We start from the raw sequence: 22,568 nt of genomic DNA, 5'->3' as shown, positions 1-22,568 counted from the left end.
GCTAGACATCTGTTTTATTGTGTGAAAATATAATTACCAAGTTATCATTAACGATTGGTTTAAATAGGTGAGAAGAAAAGAGCCCTAAGTTATAGCATTTTTATGAATGCTGGGCATCAAATGCTTTGCCACCAAACTCCTAGAGAGTACTTTTGCATGAGACAAATTTTATCACGTTTAGATCTATGCTGGTTTGCCCTGAGGACTTTATAATCCATTTTTGCCACCAATGATTTAGACTACCCTACCTAACAGCTGATGATAAATGTGCTCTTCTATAAAAGTTAAGAAGCAAAAGAGGAAGAGGAAACAGCCTAAAATTTTCTTGGCAAGAGGAAATAAGCATTATCACAGTAAATAAAGTCATATCCCTAACCTATAAATAAGTGGTTTATAGTGACTGACCTTAGGTAATGATATTCATTCAGTATTTTTTCATTTATTTCATTATTTATTCACTCAATTAATATTAATAAAATTGGAAGTAAAAATGTCAGCAGTGTCTCATAAAAACACCTTTAGTATGGCTTTTAATCAGGCTGTAGAGAGAAGAAAACTGAGAGCTGGTTGGACAGCTTATGCTTGACCGTGTCCAATGGCAGGAAAACATGATCTCCCGAGACATCACATTTCATCTTTGGAAGCTCTGTTATTAGTTAATATGGTTTTCTCTAGTTCTCTACCTCCTACTAACTTTTTCTCTTGGTGATATAGATACTTCTGTGTATACCAAAAAGAAGAATGGTGAACATCCCTGGCCATAAAGGAAATGTAAATCAAAACCACATTAAGATACTACCTCACCCTTGTGAGAATGGCTATCATCAAGAACACAGACAACAAATGTTGGCGAGGATGTGTAGAAAAAGGAACCCTCATACACTGCTACTGTGAATGTAAATTAGTATCATTTAAAATTTTTATTAATAAGGTGAAAAAGAAACTAGGGGAGTTGAACACTAATTTATTAAACACTCATAATGTGCTAGGTAACATACAACATGCTTTTGTTGAATGATTCTCTTATTTTAAAAGGAAACAAGAAAATCAGAAAATATAAGAATGAAGAAATCCATGGGCTTCGTGCTTGGAGAGATCCCTATGGAAGATCCTTATTTCTTTATCAAAAATTCTCATGGGTCATTTTTAGCCTTTCTAATAATAGGTGAATAAAGTATCATCTCCCTTCCTTTACTGGGTATTCTAAGTACAAATATTCTCTTCATTTTACTAAGTAGTTATACAACTATATGAATCCTTTTGTTAGGATTTCTGAGTTTTCTTAAAGTATGTATAGAGCCCAAGCTATATGCATTCCACAGGTGCTCTTAAAATGATTACAGAGGACCTACAAGTAGGCTTACTGAGATTTTAGATGATTAAGATTGATAACTGACTCTACGACGAAGCCTCCACCAAAAATCTTCCTTTGCAGCACAGAGGCTGCCCAAAGTTCAGAAAATGTAACATATTCTTCCCAAAATATAAATGCCAGATATGGTGACAGGTGCATTTTCTCCATTTGCAAATTCTTTTCTGAGAAAAAGGTTTTTTTTTGTCATTTTGGGTTAATCTTATCTCTCTGTTAAAACACTGACCAGGCTATAGTTTCTCTGCTTGCATGACCTATCTCCTACTCAAATCAAATCAGAACTGTTACCTTTCAGCAGCCATGTATATGTATACGTATATGTATATGTATATGTATATGTATATGTATATGTATATGCATATATGTTTAGGCATGTCTTGTCTTCCTACTGATTGGTTCTTGAAGACAAAAGGCAATGTCTGAATCAACTTTCTCTCCCTATCCCTTCAGAATAAATCAGTGTCCTGCACATAGTGCTCAGTGTAGAAATAAACTGCAGACTAGTCCTATTTAGATATAGTGATCTTTATGGATCTATCCTCAACCTCGCCATTGCTCTGCTTTCTTAATGCTTAAAAGACATCACTGCAATAACATGCTTGGATTAATGATGGTCATAATAATTTCCTTCAGATACTACCGATCCTGCTTTTACTATTCTTTCTACAGCATATAGCACCACCTATCATATTATATAAATTACTTATTTATTGTTTATTTTATTTTTTCCAACTAGAATGTAAGCTCCATGCTGGTAGGAATCTTTGTTTTGTTAGTTAATGATAGTGAGGTGCTTTAAAGAGTGACTGGCTTATAGCACATGCTCAATAAATACTTCTCTATTGACTGATGATTGTATTATACATACAGATTGAATTTCAACTACATTTAAACAATCACAAATTCATTTTTGTTTTATGGGGCAATTGAATTGTGAAGGAGCTGGCTATAGCAATAAAGCCTTGAACATCATCTTATACAAAGATCAATAACAACTGTATAGGGGCACATATATTCATTCCAAAATCATAATGCCACTCTTACTGTGAAATTGTAGGTTAAATTGATATTATAACATGTAATGAATACTTCCTAGATGAAAATTAAGAGATAGAGATAATTAGGTAAATTCAAATCAGTTGAAACAGAAAAACAATCTATAATAAAAATTTGTATGTAAAAGGAAAAAAGCTTCAAAAAGGAAATTCACAAAAACTGCCACTAAAAAGCTTTGTTTTTAAAGGAGGAAGACTTAAGTGGGAACAAAGGAAGAAATTTTATTTGTTTGTTTTGAGATTTTTATCTGATTGTAATAGTTGAGGACTACTCATTTACAGAGCATTTAACTGACAAGCATTTTCAAAGTTAAGATAATTTCAAAACATCACAAGTGGGTAGAAAAAAAATCTATCAACGAATATTTAGTAAAAAAATTTCAGAAACAACTCAATATTGAGTTTGGAAGCCAGTTTTAATTATTCCTTTTATGTCAGTTACCACTAATGCAGATTATAGCAGTACAGTTGTCATTGTGGCTGACCTCAGCAGGGAGCCTGGAATGTATGATACTTGTTTGCTACTGCTTGGGCAAGAAACAGTTCTGCTGTCCTTATATTTTCAATAGATAAAGCCAATATTCTAGTTGCTGAAAAGCTCATTTTTAATTTTTTTGTAAAATCTGCATTATAGGTTCTCATTAGGTTCATTTAAATTCCCCTAGATCCCCATTCTTCATTTACCTGATTCTTAGATCCTTTCCTTAGGAAAATGTGCAGCTCCAAGCATTAACATGAAAATGGTTACAGATTATATTTTTAACAGACTTTTGTTGTTTGTATGTTTCTATGATAGACCCCTCTCATTCTGCCCAAAGCACTGACAACAGCTGCTGCAAACATTTCCTGCTTCCCACATCCTTCCAAATTCATTACCAATCTCGTTTTAAGATATCAGGGATGACCACAGACAGTCTATTCTGATAATTTCTGCCATGCAACCGCAAGTTCACACTGGTTTTCTATTTCTTTCCAACATACAGGTTTAAGAGTAACTATTACATTATGAAAACAACAAAACTCATAGTTTAAGATTTTTTATATTTTAGAATTTTAACTTAACGATGTATGAAATCTAAATGTGTGTCCAGAAAGCTGAACTATTCAAGAAAAAACAACTTTTAATGTTGTAGACCACCAAAACTCATTCTCAAATCACTTAATTTGAGTCAAAAGTTTTTGTTTTCAGTAAATAATACTATCTTCCAGTGTGAACCATTAGTCTTTTAACTGGTATATCTAACTAGTGACTTAATTTTAGTCTTTGTTTCTAAAAGTATATAAATGAATCTCTATATATTTATAATTATATTACAATTAATAAAAAGATACATGATTATTTTAAGAATTTCCTAATATAAACTTCTTTCATATATGTTAGTGACTAAAAAGATCAGGCAGAAAAATTTAAATAATTCTCCATGAACATTTATGTATGTGCTCACTCCAGTGTGAGCACATAAAAGCCAGAAGTCCAGGGAGTAGGAGGGGGTGTGGTTCAGTGATAGAGCATGTCCTTAGTATATATGACATGAGACCCTGGGTTCAATACCTGGTACCAAATAAATAAACAAAGGAAAATAAAGTTATGAATCCTTCCATTTTTTTTTTAAATCAAGGGTCTTGGTCTTACAGAATAATACATGTACTTTTATGCCTTAGCGTTCAAACCAGCAGCAACCTAAAGGGTTTTTAATAACCCCTTGATAATTTTCTGGTCATGCCAGATGTGGTCCTATAATGATGTCAAGATGCTCAGGCATAAGGTGATTCTCTTCCCAAAGTCAGAGAAAAGTCTATAACATAATATGGCAAGGACTATTTAAGCAATTATTCCCCAGGGATTTTTAAATTCTCTGTGTGGTATTTTTAACTTTTTTTTTTTGTGACAGGGTCTCACTATGTAACCTATGTTGTCTTCAAACTCCTGCCTCAGCACCTCAAATACTGGGATCACAGGCAAGCACCACCATTCCCAACTTTTAAAAATGTGTTTGTTTTGAGACAGGGTCTTGCTTTGAATGTAGTCCAGGTTGGCCTTGAATTCATTCTGGATAGCCTCAAATTGGCCATCTTTCCTGCCAGCCTCCCAAGTGGTGCTGGAATTACAGGTGTAGACCACCACAACCAACCGCAAATGGTATTTTTTCATACCATTATTCAACATTATTTGGTCTCTAAAATAATTGTTTTCAGTAAATAATACTATCCTCCAATGTGAACCATTGGACTTTTAATTAGTAATTTAACGACAATTTTAGTCTTTGTTTCTAAAATTACATAAATCAATCTCTCTATATATTTATAATTATACAATTAATAAAATAAATTATGATCATTTTAAGAAGTTCCTAATATATACTTCTTTCATATACATTAGTGACTAAAATGACAGGCAGAAAAATGTTAATAATTCTCTGCATTTATATATATGCATATCATATATTATTCACACTGAGATTAAATTTAAAAAAGGGAACTTTAAAAACTGATTTTGAACAAGGCCTTTTATTATCAGCATTCATCACCCTCTACCCTTTATACCATCCCTGAAGTTTGTGTGATTATAATAATTTAGTGATTATAATTATACTAGATTATTTCTTCCTATCTCAAGCACTTTTCATGTTTGAAATCCTCAGTTATTCCTGTTCATCAAACAGACTTGAATATTTGATATTCTGGTTTGGGGAACCATTTCTATGTACATTTTAGAAAGGAAGATATGTATTTACATAACTAAAATGGGAAGACAGGACTCTCCTGTGTTAAAAAAATTTAATTTAAAAACTGATTTAGATATCTATTGATTTAAGCTACCAGACAGTGTCATTTTTATTTATCAAATTCTTATATACATTATCCATTTGTCAGGGTAATTCCCTATGAAAGTAATTTTATTTCTCTATATCATAGAAACATTTTAAATCTATAATCCATTAAAATTTGAAAATAAGTGACTCGAATGGTTCACGGCTTAATTTCCTCTTTGTGAACATACTGAAACTATGATTTCTGAAGACAGAAAACCACCTAATACAAACTATTTTTTGACTATGAATTGCCCTGCAGGTAGCAGTAAATCTGTTTGTATTACGTTCAACACTACAAGAAATAAAATCTCTGACAAAGTAGTTTGTTCACAATAGTCAATATATACTATCCCAACAGTATAAAATCCTATTCTCTGGGGTAGATTTATCTCGGCTCTGATGGTATATTTACCTTTTTCTTTTCCTTTAAAAATGCATGATCCATACTGTTTAAGGAGCTCTGCTAGCTTGAAACTAACATTATGGGATGACATAACTGCTAAAAAATCATCAACAATTACATTCTACAGGCATAACAATTTAGGATAATATAATAACTTTTATTTTTTTAACATGGGGGAGGGGACAGAGTGGGAAAACGGGGAACATATTTAAATGTATACAGGAAGGAAGTATTTTCCAATATTTGAATTAAAACAAACTTCAGTATCACAGGGAAACCAATTCTATAATACTTGATATACACAATATACTTTCTATTTAAAAGGTAAAGAAATGACACCAAGAGCATGGTTCATAGAAATTTTGATAAGTAGACCTCAAAATTCAAACTTTTTGTGCTTTAAATGCACCAATAAAAGTGCAAAGATAAGCAGCAAACTGGGAGAAAACATTTTCACACATGTGTGACACAACTTGTATCTAGAATATATAAAATAGAAATTTCACTGAGATATAAAAATACTAATATATTCACAAAATAAACTCAACATGATTAAACATTAGCAAAATGCAAATTAAAACTGCACCCAAATAGAATTACATATTCATTATAATAATTATAATAATAAAGATAAAGCAATAGCAAATGGTAAATGGGGATGTGGAAAAATAGGAACCTTCTCACATTGCTGGTACAACCACCTTGAAAAGCAGTTTGGCAGTTTCTTAAAAAATGAAACATAAATTTATCATTATGATGCAGCAACTGGACTCCTAGTTATCCAAGAGAAATTAAAATTTATGTCCATTCACAGATTTGTACACATTCAAAGCAGCAGTGACAGTCTAGAACTGGAAACCACCTAACTGCCATCAACTGGTAAGTGGATAGATAAAATGTGGTACATCATACACTGGAATACTACTTGCAATAAAGAGGAATGAACTACTAATAATTCTTTGTCACAGATAAGCCTCAGAAACATTAAGTGAAATAAGCCAGATACAGGGACCACACATTGTATGATTTCATTTATATGAAACATCCAGAAAATGGAGTCAGAAAGCACATCAGTGGTTGCCTGGGACTGGAAGTGGGAAAGGGATTAACATTAAATAGGCATAATGAAAATGTTCTAAAACTGATTTATCATGAAGGTTATATAACTTGGTAACTTTACTAAACATGATTGAATTGTGTACTTGAAATGGGTGAATTTATGATATGTAAAATGTAGCTCAATATAATAGGGTTTTTTTCTAAAGGATTAAAGTGAGGCCATGAGTTCAATCTTTAGTACAGTCAATCAATAAAATATAAAAAGTTTAAAAAAAACATATAGACTACTGCTTTAGGAATTTAGCTAGGCTATCACTGAATGTAAGATAGCAATAATAATCATTTCTGGCTTGTTCAGGTACTGATCCTAGGTATATGCTCTCAATAAAATTGAACACTTTAAATAAATTATTCCTTTGCTACAGTTATTAGGCTATTTTTAAGCAATACTGAAAACAGATATTCAGACAAAGATCTTATATGTTTTCTAAGACTGTTAATTTCTTTGTTTTTCTTTCTTTTTTGGGGGTGTTTGAACTCAGGGCCTTGGGTTTGCTAGGCAAGCACTGTAGCACTTGAGCCATGCCTCCAGCCAAGGACTGCTAATTTCTAAACCAGAGATAGTAAGAAATCCTCTGGAAAGACAGGAAACCTAAGTATTTTTTATCTATTTTTAAAATCATGGTGCAATTTACACACAAAAGCATATAAACTGTATAGATAAATTCTTACCTACACACTCATATACGATACCACCATTCATTAGTTTTTGGCTATTACAGATAAAGCTGCTGTGTTCATTTCTGTACATCTCTGCAGGAACATATGCTTTTACTTCAGATGCATAAATCCTATTTGTTTTTGATCTCACATATCTCTTACATATAGTATAATAAAATGTAGGTATATATCATTATATATTCTATATTATTTGTATACTATATAAATATGTACGTATTTTAAAAACTCTTTTTTCTTTTTGGTGGCACTGGGGTCTGAACTCAGGGCCTCAAGCTTGCTAGGCAGATGCTCTTACCACTTGAGCCACTCTACCAACCCTAACAAAATTGTAAGAAATATTAATCTTTGGAAGGAGGTAGTAGACAGAGAATAGAACTGCATATACTTTTCCTTATTTATTTGCATTCTTATACATGTTTGGTTTGAATTTGAATTTTTATCTGATTTTGTATATACTATGTACTGTATATGAATCTTTATTTTCTAGAACATTAGCAGGGACCATTGGGCAAGGAGGCTAGGCTCATTTTTTACTTTGTTTTCGTCTTTGTATCTTTCTGTATTTAAAAAAATCTAGTAAATGTTATTTTTTTAAGATAGAAAAATCTCTTAATCACTCTCTTCACTCATATTAACATAGCTTTCAACCAGACAGTTCATTATCTGTAATTTTGCAAAACAGCAGAAGCTTCTTACTATTCTTTGTAACTACAGGTTTTCCTCCTTTAATCTGTTCATATAGATGAACATATATAGTTATATATTTGATAATACTGCTCAATTCTTTAAAGAATTCTTCACTATGAACAAGATACTTATCATCAAAGTATATAAGATCCTTGGTACTGTCTTTCAACATCATTTTCTGTCATTCCTTCCATGTACTCCAAGTTCTAGTCATGCAGAAATAAATGGTCTTTCACTTCTTGGTGCCTTCCTCTTTCCTGTCTGTCTTCCTGTGCATTTCTTAATTGTACTTTTCTACAATGTTTTCTATTCCTGTCTACTTCTTTCTCTCCCTTTAATGCTTCTTTCCTGTGTGTTCCTATACTACTTTATGAATTACAATATTACAGCATTTATTTCATTGCAGCTGAGTATATTACAAATAACAATGCATGTCAATTAGAATGTCCTCATGTAATTTTCCCTAAACTTCACATCAATATTTGTTAGTATCTGCTTCAACAGATATGGAAAAAGTTACTGATCTACAATTCAGCCACAATTACGCTGATGCATATAAGTAGTAAAGTTGCTAAATGAAAAATACATGAGACTAGTTTAGAATCCTGAAAAACTCACAAACTGGATGACAAGTTCTTTAAGGTTGAGCACAACTTAAAAAATTTTATTAACTAAGTAGAATGTCAGTTTTTACAAGATAAAATTCTAAGAAACTAAAATCTGACAACCCAAGAATGTGCTCTTTGCCTGAAAATAATGTTATTCTGAAAAGTTTTTTTTTTTTAAAACATGTCAAATGATATATAACTTTACATGGTGATTAAAATACCTGGTAAAGAATCTGGGGTTGTATTCACTGTAATAGAATTGCACAATTTACTTAATATTTATTAAAGATTAAAGAAAAAATTGGTAAATTACTGATACTTTTGACAGCTGTTGTATATAAACTTTTAGTATTTGAAAGTTTTGGAGAAAGTGAGAGGAGAAGCATAACTGGCTAAATAGTATACGAGTCCTTGACATTTTATAAACTCTAAGGTTTGGGTTTTACATTTTTATAGAATAGATAATAAACTGCTTACAGATTATTTCTGCTCAAGAAGGGAAAAGTATTTTATAATCTCTTCAGTAAACTAAAAAGAGGACAAGAGAAGGTTAGAACAGATACATCAAGAAACTCCTCTACTGCCATAATGAGAATTACAGGGTCTGGAAACAACATGGGCTCCAGACTTTATCTCTTTCAAATCCTTCTAGAATCCTTGTTATCTAATATCAGTATGGCTAAATAGCAATGTCTCTTGTGGAATTACTAAGAAATTTACAAAATTTTAGTTTTTGATTCACCATGCAATTCACCAAATCATGTCAAATACATCATAAAATATTTGCATAAAATCTAATAAAAGTTTCTCTTCCTATTCATTCATTATTCATTATTGTAGCACAGCTACACTGTCTAAAAGATACACAGCTGAGATGTACAGCTGAGGGGTAACTTGGGCCAAGCAAATTAGTACCAGGATAAGATTTTAGAATGGAGACTAGGGTTGCCCTTTTGCTATAAAGACCAAGACAGTAAATAATTTAGGCTTTGTTGCAACTACTGAACTCTATTGTGGTAGTGCAAAGGCAGCCATTTAAGTAAACAAATGAGTGTGGCTGTGCTGTAATACAATTTTGTTTACAAAAATGGGGTGGGTCAAATTTGGTTGGTTTCCTGACTACTCTTTTAGAGAATAAAATTTCTAGAGTTTAGAGGACAAATCAATTGCTTATAAGTGAGAGAGTAAGGGGATAATGACTGGGGAAACCTTCATGAAAGAGGGAGATTTGAGTTCAGCTTGGAAAGATGGCCAGCCATTAGATGATTTGATAGGTGCTTCACGACTCATTACCAACTGGTGGTTAGTTATAGGCAGTCCTGTTGGGTTTTTGAGAATAAAATAGTAAATCCATTAAGATTCATTTCATTCTTTCTTTCCATAGGCCTCTCAGTCTGGTATTGCCCCAAAAGCATAAGATAATGCAAGAGAGGGAGAGCATGACTAATACAAAGTCAGAATAGTTATGGGGTTTGCCTGGGCTAAAAGAAGCCTGAGGAAGGACTGAATAGTTTTTAACCAAATGAGAAGGTCCTTAATTAGTACACTAAAAAGTGGTTCTAAGGAATATATATAATGTAGTACAGAATGTTAACAAATGTTAAGCAGTAATTGAAACTCACAGCCCCGAATTAACATAGTTCACTGAGACTGACTACATAGCTCAATTTCTTGAAATAAAGCTTCTATCTGTCTCCTACAAAGTGCTCAATGACATTATCAAATAATAGAACCAGTATTTTCTTAGAAATCATTGCAGTTTAGTTAGGAAGTAAACTGGAAAATACTACTAAGGTGAGTAGATATAATTCTCCATTTATAATATAAGCAAGGATTTAATGTTTCCCTTCTGGAAAGATTTAATTTGCCTGGCACTTTTTATAAGATACAGCATTCCAGGATTCTAATATAACATGTTAATGTTAGTTGGGAATCAACATATTTAGAGAGATCTAGTAGAGAAAATTTGGTGTCACCAAATAAAAGTGAATAATTATATGATAATCTATAGTTACTGATTTTCCAAATGAGCCATTCTCTTATAATCACACCTGATAGTAGATGATGGCTTCCCAGAGCTAAGGATAAAACATAATCATTTAGAATAGGTAGGAAAGGGAAATAGTAAGAAGCGTCATACTATTATCTGTAAATAATTATATCTGGGAAATAAAAGCCCTTGACTATAATAAATATTTTATTATTCTCCATCAGTGAGATGAATCTATGTAGGCATTCATCAGTAAAGTTGGAAAGATAAACCTAACTTTTATTCTGTATGTGGGACGAAGTCCAGATGATAATACCTTTTGAAAATGTCAGAGTGTCTATTTCTGCAAAAGCTCAGCCTGGCTTGAATTATTAAATAGGTATTGACATCACTTTTGAGTAGCTGCTAAATAATAATGGCTTCATATTCCAGCTACTTCAGTATCATTCCTACTACAAGTAGCAAACCAAGTTTGAGTTCTTCTTTGGAAATACAGGCACTTAGAGATTCTTCTAGGATAAGATGGTCAGTTTTGTGAAAATACTCAACTGAAACAAAGAGGAAGCAGAATTCTTGCTTGTATGCTATGCCTTCAAACTACCGTGATTTCTGATAATACATATTGCAATGAATAATGCAATTTGTATTTAGTAATACAAAGTTGCAATTTAGTAATTTTCTAAAATGAAAGTTCTAAAGAAAGTAAAACCTCATATTCTTTCAAACACTTCTGATGTGTGGAAAAAAACCTTTTATTAGTTTGATGATATACTTTATAGGTTCTGTTTCTCACTTTATGTATGCTTTTGTATATTACGGGAACAGAACTAAGTAATCACTTGAGGAAGACGAACCTTCCCCAGGTTCAAAAAAGCATCTGTATGTATATTACTAGAACATATAATGACTTAAAGATGAATATAAAATCTAAATACATAAAAGAATGACTTAAAGATGAATATAAAATCTAAATACTGTTATAGCAGGATTTATTTTCATTTCAATATACACCCCAGTTAAATAGTTAAAAAAAATTAAAAAACAAAAAACCTTACCTGCTACTGAATTTGGTCGTGGCATGAGATACAAAGGAATAGATTGCACTGATTGAGATAAAACTGTTTCCAAATTCCTCTCTGGGATCTTATTCAGACTATAGGTGGAAGCAGTCATGTTTTCATCTACTCGATATAGACAGGAGTCCATGTTGGATTTTTGAGACTGCCAAGGTTTTAGGTTTCCTCCAGATCCTAATTCTTTACTGCTTTCTCCAACATATTTTGTGCGTTCCACATTTTCAGAATAGCTTGTCAATGTAGCTAGGGGAAAAAAAAGAGTAAAGTGAATTTTAAAAAATCTATAGTTAAAATTAATCTGTTTATAGCTATTGAAATTCATGACTAGATAACATTAGTAATATTTAAACAGTTATTGATGACCATTTTTCCTCTAGAAGTTTAAATAACTGAAACAACAATAACAATCACTGCACATACATTTAACAACTTTATTTGAATAAATTAAGCAAATTCATATCAGTGTTAAAGGTCCTAGAGCAAGGGCCTATCAGTGCTAAATATTTTAGAATTTCATCAAAAGGATATTTACATAATTTTCATGGGTTGCTAGAGAGCCCCAGAGGCCCCCCCAACCTCTATATTCTCTTCATCCTTTTCTTTCCTTCATTTAAGTTTATTCCTTTGCTTTTTATATGTAATAAAGAATTAGAATAAAGTAAGTTTTATCTAAGTAGAAATTAATATAGTAGAAAGATCCTGCCCAAATAAGTAACATGGGCCCTTCTTGCACAGCCCATATCTGTAGTTCTAAGTGTTATACAACACTTCTAAGTAGCTGCTACAGAATAATGGTTTTAATTAAATAAAAAAAAACCTGAAAGGTCTTGTAGAATTGTATCTAGTCTTACCAATAATGATTCACAAATAGGAACATTTTCATCAACCTTGGAAATTAAAGTATTAAAATATTAAAATCTAGATCATAAGATCTTTAGCAATAATTATAAAATAAAAGGTATCACCCTAGTAGAGTTTTTGTAGTCAGCTGAATTTCTCTTTCTGAATTTCAAATGTATTTATTGCCAAAAAAATGACCTAAACTTATAAGGCCATTTTCATAATTCTTGTAAGTGAGGTTTTCTTTCTGCAAATTTAAATAGAGTCCTGGATTTTGTAGTACAAGGGAAGAATATGAACCACAAAGGAAAACTTTAAATTTTTTGTAAGAGAGAAAATTCTGATCTTGTTGTCATAAAAAGTAAAAGGCTATGAAAGGAGGAACCTAACTAGGAACGGTGGATATACACCCAGGACAAGTATAACAGGACATATGGTACTCCTATTTTAGTTTTTCAAGGAACCCCACACTGATTTGTATAGTGGCTCCACATTCCCACCAACAGCTTATGAAAGGGTTCCTTTTGCTGCACCCTGCATCCTCACAGCATTTGTTGCTGTTTGTTTTCTTGATAGCCATTCTAACTGTGATGAGATGGAATCTCAGTGCTGTACTGATTTGTATTTCTTTATGACTAAGGATGCCAAACATTTCTTCATGTATTTGTCAACTATACTTTTTGAGGAGAACTGTTTAATTCATGTGCCCATTTATTAATAGGAGTATTTGTTCTTTTGTGTTTAATTTTTTGAGCTGTAGGAAAACTTTATATCTATATCTATATCTATATTTGTTTTTGTTGTTGTTGTTGTAATGTGGTTTGAACCTCAGGGCCTTGTGCTTACTGTGGCTGGCATTTTACTATTTAAGCCATACCCCCAGCAATTAGGATAAAAATTTTAAACATAAGAAACAAAATACAAAAGACTACAAAAGAAACAATTTCATGGCAATCCAAATTAGAAACATGGGCCTGCACTTGGAAATGACAAAGGAGATAGAAGGAATGAATGGCTTTTGGAGCTATTTAAGATACGGAGTCAGCAGGACCTAACAATTCGATTGGATGTGAAGAATGCGGTAGAATAAACAGTTAAGAATGGTACCTTGGCTTCTGGCTAGGGAAAATGGCTGGATGGTGGTACCATCCTCTTAGGGAACAAAGAAATAGGGGGTTATGGAAAGATAATTTAGTTCAGGAAATATGTAGAATTTAGAGTATCTATGGGCAATTCAAATAAAGATGTATTGTAGAAATCTAGATTATTAAATTGAGATGCAAGAGAAGAATACTACAGAGTAAGATAATGACAATGTCAGCATATAGCCAGAGGAGCTGATTACAGTACCTTAAGAAGTTTGTACTATAAGAGAAGGCCTATGAATGAAACTGACTCCTGTGAAGGAGTCTGAGAGGAACAATCAGAGAGAGGAGAAAAACCTCTATAGAGTCTGGGAAAGTCAGGGAAGATTGCTTCAAAAAACAATGCCTTATGCTTCAAGAAAGGTTAAATATAACAAGAACTGAGAACGGTTATTGGCTTTAATACACTTGGAGGTGATCTGATCAAAAATGTGGAGTAGAGAGTAAAGGCAAAAACTGGAATAATAATGATTGCAAAGTGAGAGGGGGATGAAGTTGAGAAAAGCTGTGGACAAGTCTTTCAATAGTTGTGAGGAGGGGAAAAGAGAGATGACAATAAGGTGCAAAAATATTTGACCATGTTTAAGTCTCAATTAGGTGGTACTGTGTGCATGAGTGTGTGTGTGTGTGTGCATGCGTGTGTGTGTGTGTGCGCGCGTGCGCGTATTGTGCTGATGGAACCCAGGGATTCATCTGTACTAGACAAGCATTCTATCATGTCACTGAGCTATATTCCCTAAGGCTCAATTAAGTGGAATAAAACAGATAGAAATAGAGACACAGAAGGAGAAAAGTGGCAGGTTCTAGTGGCAAGGTACTCAGACAACAGACTAAGTTGTTCCTTGACTTGTTTTCAAAGAGAAAAGACTAATGCCGGCCACAGTAGAAAACTGTAGTCTCTTAGTTTTCAGGTCTAAATTAGTTCATGCACCAGAGCTTACTGATAGAAAGGGAAGATGGAGCTCAAAGAGGAAGAACTCTGCAATGCCATTGCAGTAAAATACTTCCCGTATTTGTGCCCGAAGCATATTGTAGCTATTTGCCAGGGTAACCATGTGTCAGTGTATGCCTATTTAAGGTGAAATTCACATAATATGAAATTATCACTTTAAAGTGAACAAATCCAATGGCATCTAGTACATTTGTAATGTCATGCAACCACCAACTCTATAGGGCTCCAAAATGAGTCCTATTTCAATTAAAGGGGTTACCATCCATCTCTTCTTCTCTCCAATCAATCCTCAGTCTTCATTCTTTCTCTATAAAATTCTTTATTCTGAGAACTTCTTATAAACGGAATATATAATATGTGGTCTTTTGTGTTTGGCTTCTTTCATTTAAGTGTGATGTTTTTGAGGTTCATCAATGTTGCATCACTTTGTTCCTTTTTAAGGAACAAAGTTCCTGTTTAAGTAACATTCCATTGGATTAAAGGTAAATGGGTAGATTTGAAGCATCCACTGTTTTGACTCCGTGAATGAGAAAAGTCACAAAACTAAAGAGAGACTATATTCTTAAGACAGAAAGGGAGGAAGAGCTTCGGAACAAATGAAAGAGGTGGTAGGACACCATAAAAGCAAGAAGAGTAATATGTATCACAGAAAAACAGCGTAAAGTCCCAAGTTGGATCCAATCCTCCTCGGGTAGGAAGGGGGAGGGAAAGTAAAGCAAAGGGGGAGGAGGGAAGCCTGCATTATCAACTTCTAAAAAACTCCCTCAAGTCTTAATTCTCATGAGGGTCTGGTGAGACAGAGACCAATTGTGAGTCAGTGTAGACAGAGAAAGCTGGTAGGGATTTAGATTCTTTACAGACACCGATTTACATGAGAGCTGTGTGCTCCATGAAACTGGGAATAGAAGGCAGAGCAAATCTTAGATGGCATGTACCACTCTTATGTTCTGAGCTGCTACCCTCTGGGTGCTACTCCCCCAACTTTCTACGTGGAAAACAGCCCTGACTGCTCATATCTCTTGGCAATTCAACAAGAAGTCCCATACCCCTAAAGAGGCTATACAGTCCCCAAACAACTCTAATGACAAAGTGCTTTGTTAAGAGAATTGGCCTGGAATGTATCACCCACATGGTCCCAACTGCCTCCCTGTTGAGAGCAAACCCATTCACCCACTCATGGAGGACAGTCATGCCCCACCTAAAGGCAACACATCAGGAATTTTCATACTTTCTCCCTTACCACCTATGGAAGCCAGGTGAACCCACACCTAGGAGCATCTAGGGTTGTAAAAATCCTTTTCAGGAAAAACTGGCCTGGTAGGCCAGAAACCTCTAGAGTTGCAATCCTGCTGCTCTAAAGCTGTTCCCATAATAACCATGGCAAGAGAGACTAGAGAGGGCAAGTCACTATCCAAAGGATAGCACAGACCACATCTGGAGCACATAGATAGATCTCTGTGGACCACAGACTGAAGGAGAATGCTGGACACGTGGATGAAGTTCAGCCATATCAATATTTCTCTTAGTGAGAAACATAGACTTTTAAAACATTTTGTTTTCTTTTAAAAGTTCATTTTCTTGTCAGTTTTTTTTAAATTTATGTATCATTTATTTTTCTTTTTTTCTCTTCTGTTTCTCAAATCAATCCCATATTTCTCTAATAAAATTATACAGTGCTCTCCTATTCTATTATTTCCTATACCTACGTCCACCTCTCCCTTTCTTCCTGCTGAGACAGGCTAAAATTAGGGAAAGTTCAGGACTCATAGAAAAATATTACCTCTCAGATTAGCTATGCTTTGGCTCACGGACTGCCCTTACCTGGCTAGGAACCATCTATACCCTTCCCTACTCATTGATTATTGGATGGAAATCACCTGGTTTCTTCCTTCCCATAGATTAGTGTAAGTTTTAAAAGCACCTAGAGAAGAGAAGCAAGTGCTCTCTGCCTGCAGATTCCGCCTAAGCCCACCATGCTCCCTTTTGTATTCCCCTCCTTAACTTTTAAAAACCCCATTTATATCCACATGTCCTGTGTTCACCACAGGACACAAAGAATTTGGAAGTCTTCTGATCAGACTGCGTGAGCATCATTAACATTGCTACCCTCCGTTTCCTACTCCCTCCCTTTTATTACTCAATTTCCATTTCTTATACATTTAATCAGTGTTAAGCTCCCAGATCGTCCCCTTAGAAACCACAGATTTGTTCCCATACAACCTTATTGGGGAGGCAAATAAGAATTCCGATTATTTCTTACTCATTCAAATACTTGATCTATGGCTGAATTGTTGACTATGTTACTGCAGTATGTTCTCCCATAAATTTGAGGAAATAAAAGAGAACCTTAGCCCAACAGATGCTTAAATCACAGCATAGATATTTAAATGTGAAAAATCAAGTCATTACCACACCTCCAAAATCTTACAACCCAACAAGTAAATCAAAGAGAACAAATTGGCTGAAATGACCTCAAAGAGGATTCAGATAAACAGAAAAAGTTAGGAAATCAACTCAATACCCAGACAAGAAAGCCAGCAATACAGATGAGAAATTCAGCAAAGAAATGGAAAGTATGAAAAAAAAAAAGTAGAAATGTTAAAAATGAAAACCTCAGTAAATCAAATAAAAACCAGTGGATCATCTTATCAGCACATAAGATCAAGCAGAAGAGGAGTATCAGAGATGGAGGACAAGACTGAGGATATAGTGTACTTAGACAATCACCAAGAAAAAAATATCAATGCCTCTGAGTACAACATACAAGAACTCTAGGACAAGACCAAAAGACCAAACCTAAGAATTCATGGGGTAGAAAAAGGAGCTGAAATATAAACTAAAGGTGCAGGGTAGAAAAAGGAGCTGAAATATAAACTAAAGGTGTAGAAAATTTATTTAATGAAATCGTAGCAGAAAAGTCCCCAAATGTAGGTAATGGTATAGACACATATACAGGAAGCATTCTGAACTCCAAACAGACATGACCAGAAAAGAACAACTCCACATCATGTCATAATTAAAATGCTATGATTAAAGAACAAAGAAAGGATACTGAAAGTTGTAAGAGAAAAACACCAGCTTACATACAAACACATAAAAATCACTTCAGACCTCTCAGCCCAAACCCTAAAAGCCAGGACATATGGAGCAATATAATTCAAACTCTGAGAGAGAGTAAATGCCAACCCAGAATGCTATATCCAGCAAAAACCTTCCATGATAAGAATAAGTTAAGCAGTTCATGTCCACCAAGCCTGCACTGCAGAAGGTACTTAGGGAATATTTCACATAAAAGAGGAAGAAAACCAGACACAAACACAAGAGGCCAGTAAGAATAAAATTCAAAAGGGGAATTGATGAACCCTTAAGAGCCATGCAGGTTCAACTCCACAAACCAGCAAAACCTGAAGATGAACAATGGCAAAAGTAAAAACAAGCAATATTAGACTCAACCTGGGAAAAAACCAACAGAAATGCAGGAATCAGTAAATACCTCTCTATCAAAAGCTTTCATGTATATGGACTTAACTTTCCAGTCAAAAGAAACAGATTGTCTGACTGGATCAAAAAGCAAGATCTAACATTCTGTTGTCTATAAGAAAAACAGTTCGAAATCAAAGACACATGCAAACTAAAAGTGAAGGAATGTCATTACCTACTAATAAAGGGAACAATCCACCAAAAGATATAACTATTCTAAATATATATTCACTGAATGTTGGTGCATCCGAGTTCATAAAAACAAACACTTCTGAACATAAAGGAACAGATAACAGACATAATAATAGTGGGAGATCTAAACACCCTACTTTCATCAATAGGCAAGACTATCCAGACAAAAAATTAACAAAGATATCCTATAGTTAAACAGTATCACTGATGAAAAGGACTTACAAACTTAACAGACATCTATAGAGTATTCTATCCTACAGCGGCAGATTATACATCACATTTTTCTTTCTTAGCAGCCCACTGAGCTTTCTCCAAAATAGATCACATCCTAGACCACAAAGCAAATCTCAACAAATACAACAACAACAAAAACAAAATCAAAATAATCCCTTGTATTTTAACAGACCATAGAGGAATAAAATTAGAAATCAGGCTTGGCACCAGAGACTCATGCCTGTAATCCTAGCTACTCAGTAGGCAGAGATCAGGAGGACTGCGGTTCGAAGCTGGCCTCAGCACCTAGTTCAAGACACCCTATCTTGAAAAATTCCATCATGAGAAAAGGGCTGAGGTGGTGGTGGCTCAAGGCGTAGGCCCTGAGTTCAAACCTCAGCACCACCACAAAAAAGAAAATAAATTAGAAATCAATGTCTAAGAAAACTACAAAAACTATTTAAACTCAAGGAGACTGAACAACACACCCTTTTTTTTTATGATATTGGGGTTGGAACTCAGAGCCTCAGGCTTGCGAGACAGGTGCTCTACTACTTGAGCCACTCCACCAGCCCTGAACAACACACTTCTGAATGTTCAATGGGTCACTGAAGAAATCAGGAAAGAAATTAAGCAATTCCTAGATTTAAATGAAAATGAAAACACAATTTACCAGAACCTGTAGGACACTGTAAAGGCACTCTTAAGAAGGATGTTTATAGCCATGAATACCCACATCAGAAAATTAGACAAAGCTCAACGACCTGAAGATGCATCCCAAACAAGAAAACAAGAACAAGCCAATCCCCAAAGTAGCAGATGGAGAGAAATGATAAAAATTGGGGAAGAAGTTAATAAAGTGGAGACCAAAATAATGTAATAAATTAATGAAACAAAGTTAGTTCTTTGAAAAGATAAATAAGACTGACAAATCTTTAGTCAAACTAACCAAAAGCAATGTTCTACTGTATGTGTGCATGACAATTTGCTTAGTAATTTACCATGGATGGACATAAGGATTGTTTCCAACTTTGGGGTATTGAATACTACTGTGAACATTCATGTACAAGTATTTAAGTACCTATCTGATTTCAATTTGGAGGGAGCACATACCTAAGAGTGGGACTACTATGTCATGTGGTGTGGGTTTTTAAATCATATTTACTAAATGTAATTCACATATTACAAAATTCACAACTCTTAAGTGAAAAACACAGTTTTTAAAGTGTATACAGTTATAGCCCATCAACTTTCCATTATCCCCTCTTTATCCTGCAGTTGGATCCTCCATCCTTACTCCCATACCCTGGCTTCCAGAATTATGCACAGTAAATGTTACTTATAAGTTACCCAATGTAAAGTATTTCATTATAGTACCCTGAGCAGACTAAAGAAGCACCCTAGATAAACTCACCTGCCTGTTGTATGGCCAAAGTGACTCTGACAATGGCTTGGATTATTCCCATAAGTTTGAATTATTCACCTGTATGCTCTAGTCTGATGATTGGGTATAGTGGCTATTTCTAGTCTTTAGTGTTGATTATAGGCACAGGTCAACCATTACCTTACCTCATGTCCATGCTATATAGCCTCTTTTCTCTGTCCTTGGACTTCCTTATTGTCACTGAGATGTGAGATGCAGCAGGGTTACTGGTTTGTGCAATAGGAAGAGTAACAGAAATAATGCTCACTGGGGCGACCTTTGATCAATGGGAGAAGAAAGCTAGCAGATAAACCCTCTTCTGATTCCCTTTCCACAGTTCAGAAACATAGAATCTCTCTTACAGCATCTATCAGAACTCAAAGAAATCACTTTTGAAAGCACTACAGTACCTTCCCTTATATTTGTTCTTCCCCATTTCCTGCCTTATGCTCCTTTCCTTCACTCTTGCTTCCCTGGTATGTGTTCCCATATTAGCACCTACACTATTGTCTCAGGTTTTGTTTATTTTAAAGCTAAATCAAATGTTCCAATAATATTAACTTACATTATTTCAGCACATGGCCAAAACTACTCACTATAATTTAAAAAACATATCATATATTGCCTTTCTGTCACAGTCTAATGTTTCCACCAAACACAATGTTGTTGCACCTTCCTCAATGAAGTTTGTATTGATTCCATAGCATATTTTAAAATTTCTAATGTGTTCAGTGATACCATACATTAGATGCCTATTTTATTATACATGTATTATCTTGCTTATGATTTACTTATCAACTATTTTTTGGCAGTACTGGGGGTTGAACTCAGAGCCTTGGCTTGCTAGGCAAGTGCTCCACCAGTTGGGTCCCAGTTCTTTTTGCATTGATTATTTTTGAGGTAGGGTCTTGCTTTTATGCCTGGGCTGGCCTGGATTGTGAGCCTCCTATTTGTGCTTCCCTGCGTAGCTGGGATGACAGGGACCTAGTTATCGGTTGAGATGGGGTCTCATGAACTTTTTTCATGGGCTGGCTTTGAACTGTGATCCTTCTGCTCTCTGCCTCCCTAGTAGCTAGGATTGCTGGCTTGAGCCACCATGCTCAAACTCATTTATATTTCTTTTAAACAGATGTATGCTTATCTTAATTTCTGAAAGTGTCTTACTAAAGTATATTTCCATATTTTTCTTTCAGTGAAATCTAACTGAAAATAATTTCACTTGGTGTAAAGATGTAGTGAATCAGTTTGATTTGAAATTTTTAGCTAGAAGTTTTGATTTCACACAACTGCTAGGGTCCATATACTGAAAGCTAGAAAATGGAAACTTCTTCCTAGAGGAGCTGTCTACAAGCAAAATGTTATTTAACTCTTGGTTCCTGTGTGTGTGTGTGTGTGTGTGTGTGTGTGTGTGTGTGTGTGTGTTTTTTCTCAGTGTATTTTCTCAAGTGTATTTTCTCAGAAGTTTTTATCATTAGGTTCCAAGCTGGTGTCAGGCTAAGATTTACTCTTCTCTGTGGTCTTATCCTGGGATATATCCCAGAAACATGTCTTCTTTTTACAGATAAACCATAAGCCCATCCAGTGGCTTCAAATACTGGAACATTACACTTTTAAAGGTCTGCAAAGGTAGCAATGAAGTTCACTATTTCAAATAGCTTATAAATAATCATACATTATGGGTGACTAACTGAAACATCAAGCTTTTGTAAACTTATATGAAGGGTGACAACACTAGCTATCATATTTGAAACAGACACTTTGGCAGAAATATATATAATGTTTAGTAAATTGAATATGAGAGATAAACTACTGAAGGATGAATAGTGATGTTGACAATTGTTTTGAAGTATGGAATCCACTCATAGAAATTATGAAATTAGTCCCGATTGGTGGTGGAAGTTTTAGAGAAACTTTATGCTAATTTGTGGTGCAAAGACAAAACTGTAATTCAGTGACCTATGAGTCCTATTTTATTATGCAAGTGCTGAATTTTCTAATAAGAAATGCTTTTTAGCACTAGCATTTAAAAGCAAAGAGAATATCCAGTTTTCCTAATGTGAGGAGAGCAATGACATTATTTTGCCCTCTTGTACCGTTTACATAAACCAAACATACCTGTAATTATATAGCTCACTTGTATTTAAAAAATTAAACCATGGAATATTCCTGGAACCTTTCTACTAGATAAAAATGCATCTAAAACAGGTCCCTGGCACAGATTATATCCCCAAATAAGTATTTGTTGAAAGGATGGATAAATAAGTTTTATTGGTCCAGAATCATTAGGTACAGAAAGAGTGAAAAGAAACCATTCACTAAAAATACCGGAAGATAAATTCTTTGAGTAACCCATTAGCACTTAGGAATTTTGGGAATTTTTGCTTCATTAATACTGTTTACAGATCTGGGTGACTTTTAGTTAATTCCATTTGTGTATTCATCTAATAAATTTTGATTGCCTAATTAGTACATGTCAGGATACAGAAGTAAGCAAAAACATGTCCTAAATCTTTAACCCC

The 22,568-nt window shown here is 34.3% G+C and overlaps 1 protein-coding gene across 11 annotated transcripts in view; it reads right to left on the bottom strand.

Moving 5' to 3' along the window:
• The window catches only part of Tanc2 (tetratricopeptide repeat, ankyrin repeat and coiled-coil containing 2), a 387,000-nt gene that overhangs the window by 145,496 nt on the left and 218,936 nt on the right, over positions 1-22,568 (bottom strand). For all 11 annotated transcript variants that reach the window (XM_074045367.1, XM_074045366.1, XM_074045369.1 and 8 more), the window contains one exon: positions 11,784-12,047. In XM_074045367.1, coding sequence (XP_073901468.1) covers positions 11,784-12,047 — 264 coding nt within the window. The remainder of the gene's footprint in view (positions 1-11,783; positions 12,048-22,568) is intronic.

Source organism: Castor canadensis, chromosome 11 (assembly GCF_047511655.1).
Source record: "Castor canadensis chromosome 11, mCasCan1.hap1v2, whole genome shotgun sequence".
Classification (NCBI taxonomy): Eukaryota; Metazoa; Chordata; class Mammalia; order Rodentia; family Castoridae; genus Castor; species Castor canadensis.
The sequence above is the reverse complement of the archived record's forward strand: the minus strand, read 5'-3'. Positions and strand labels throughout refer to the sequence as shown.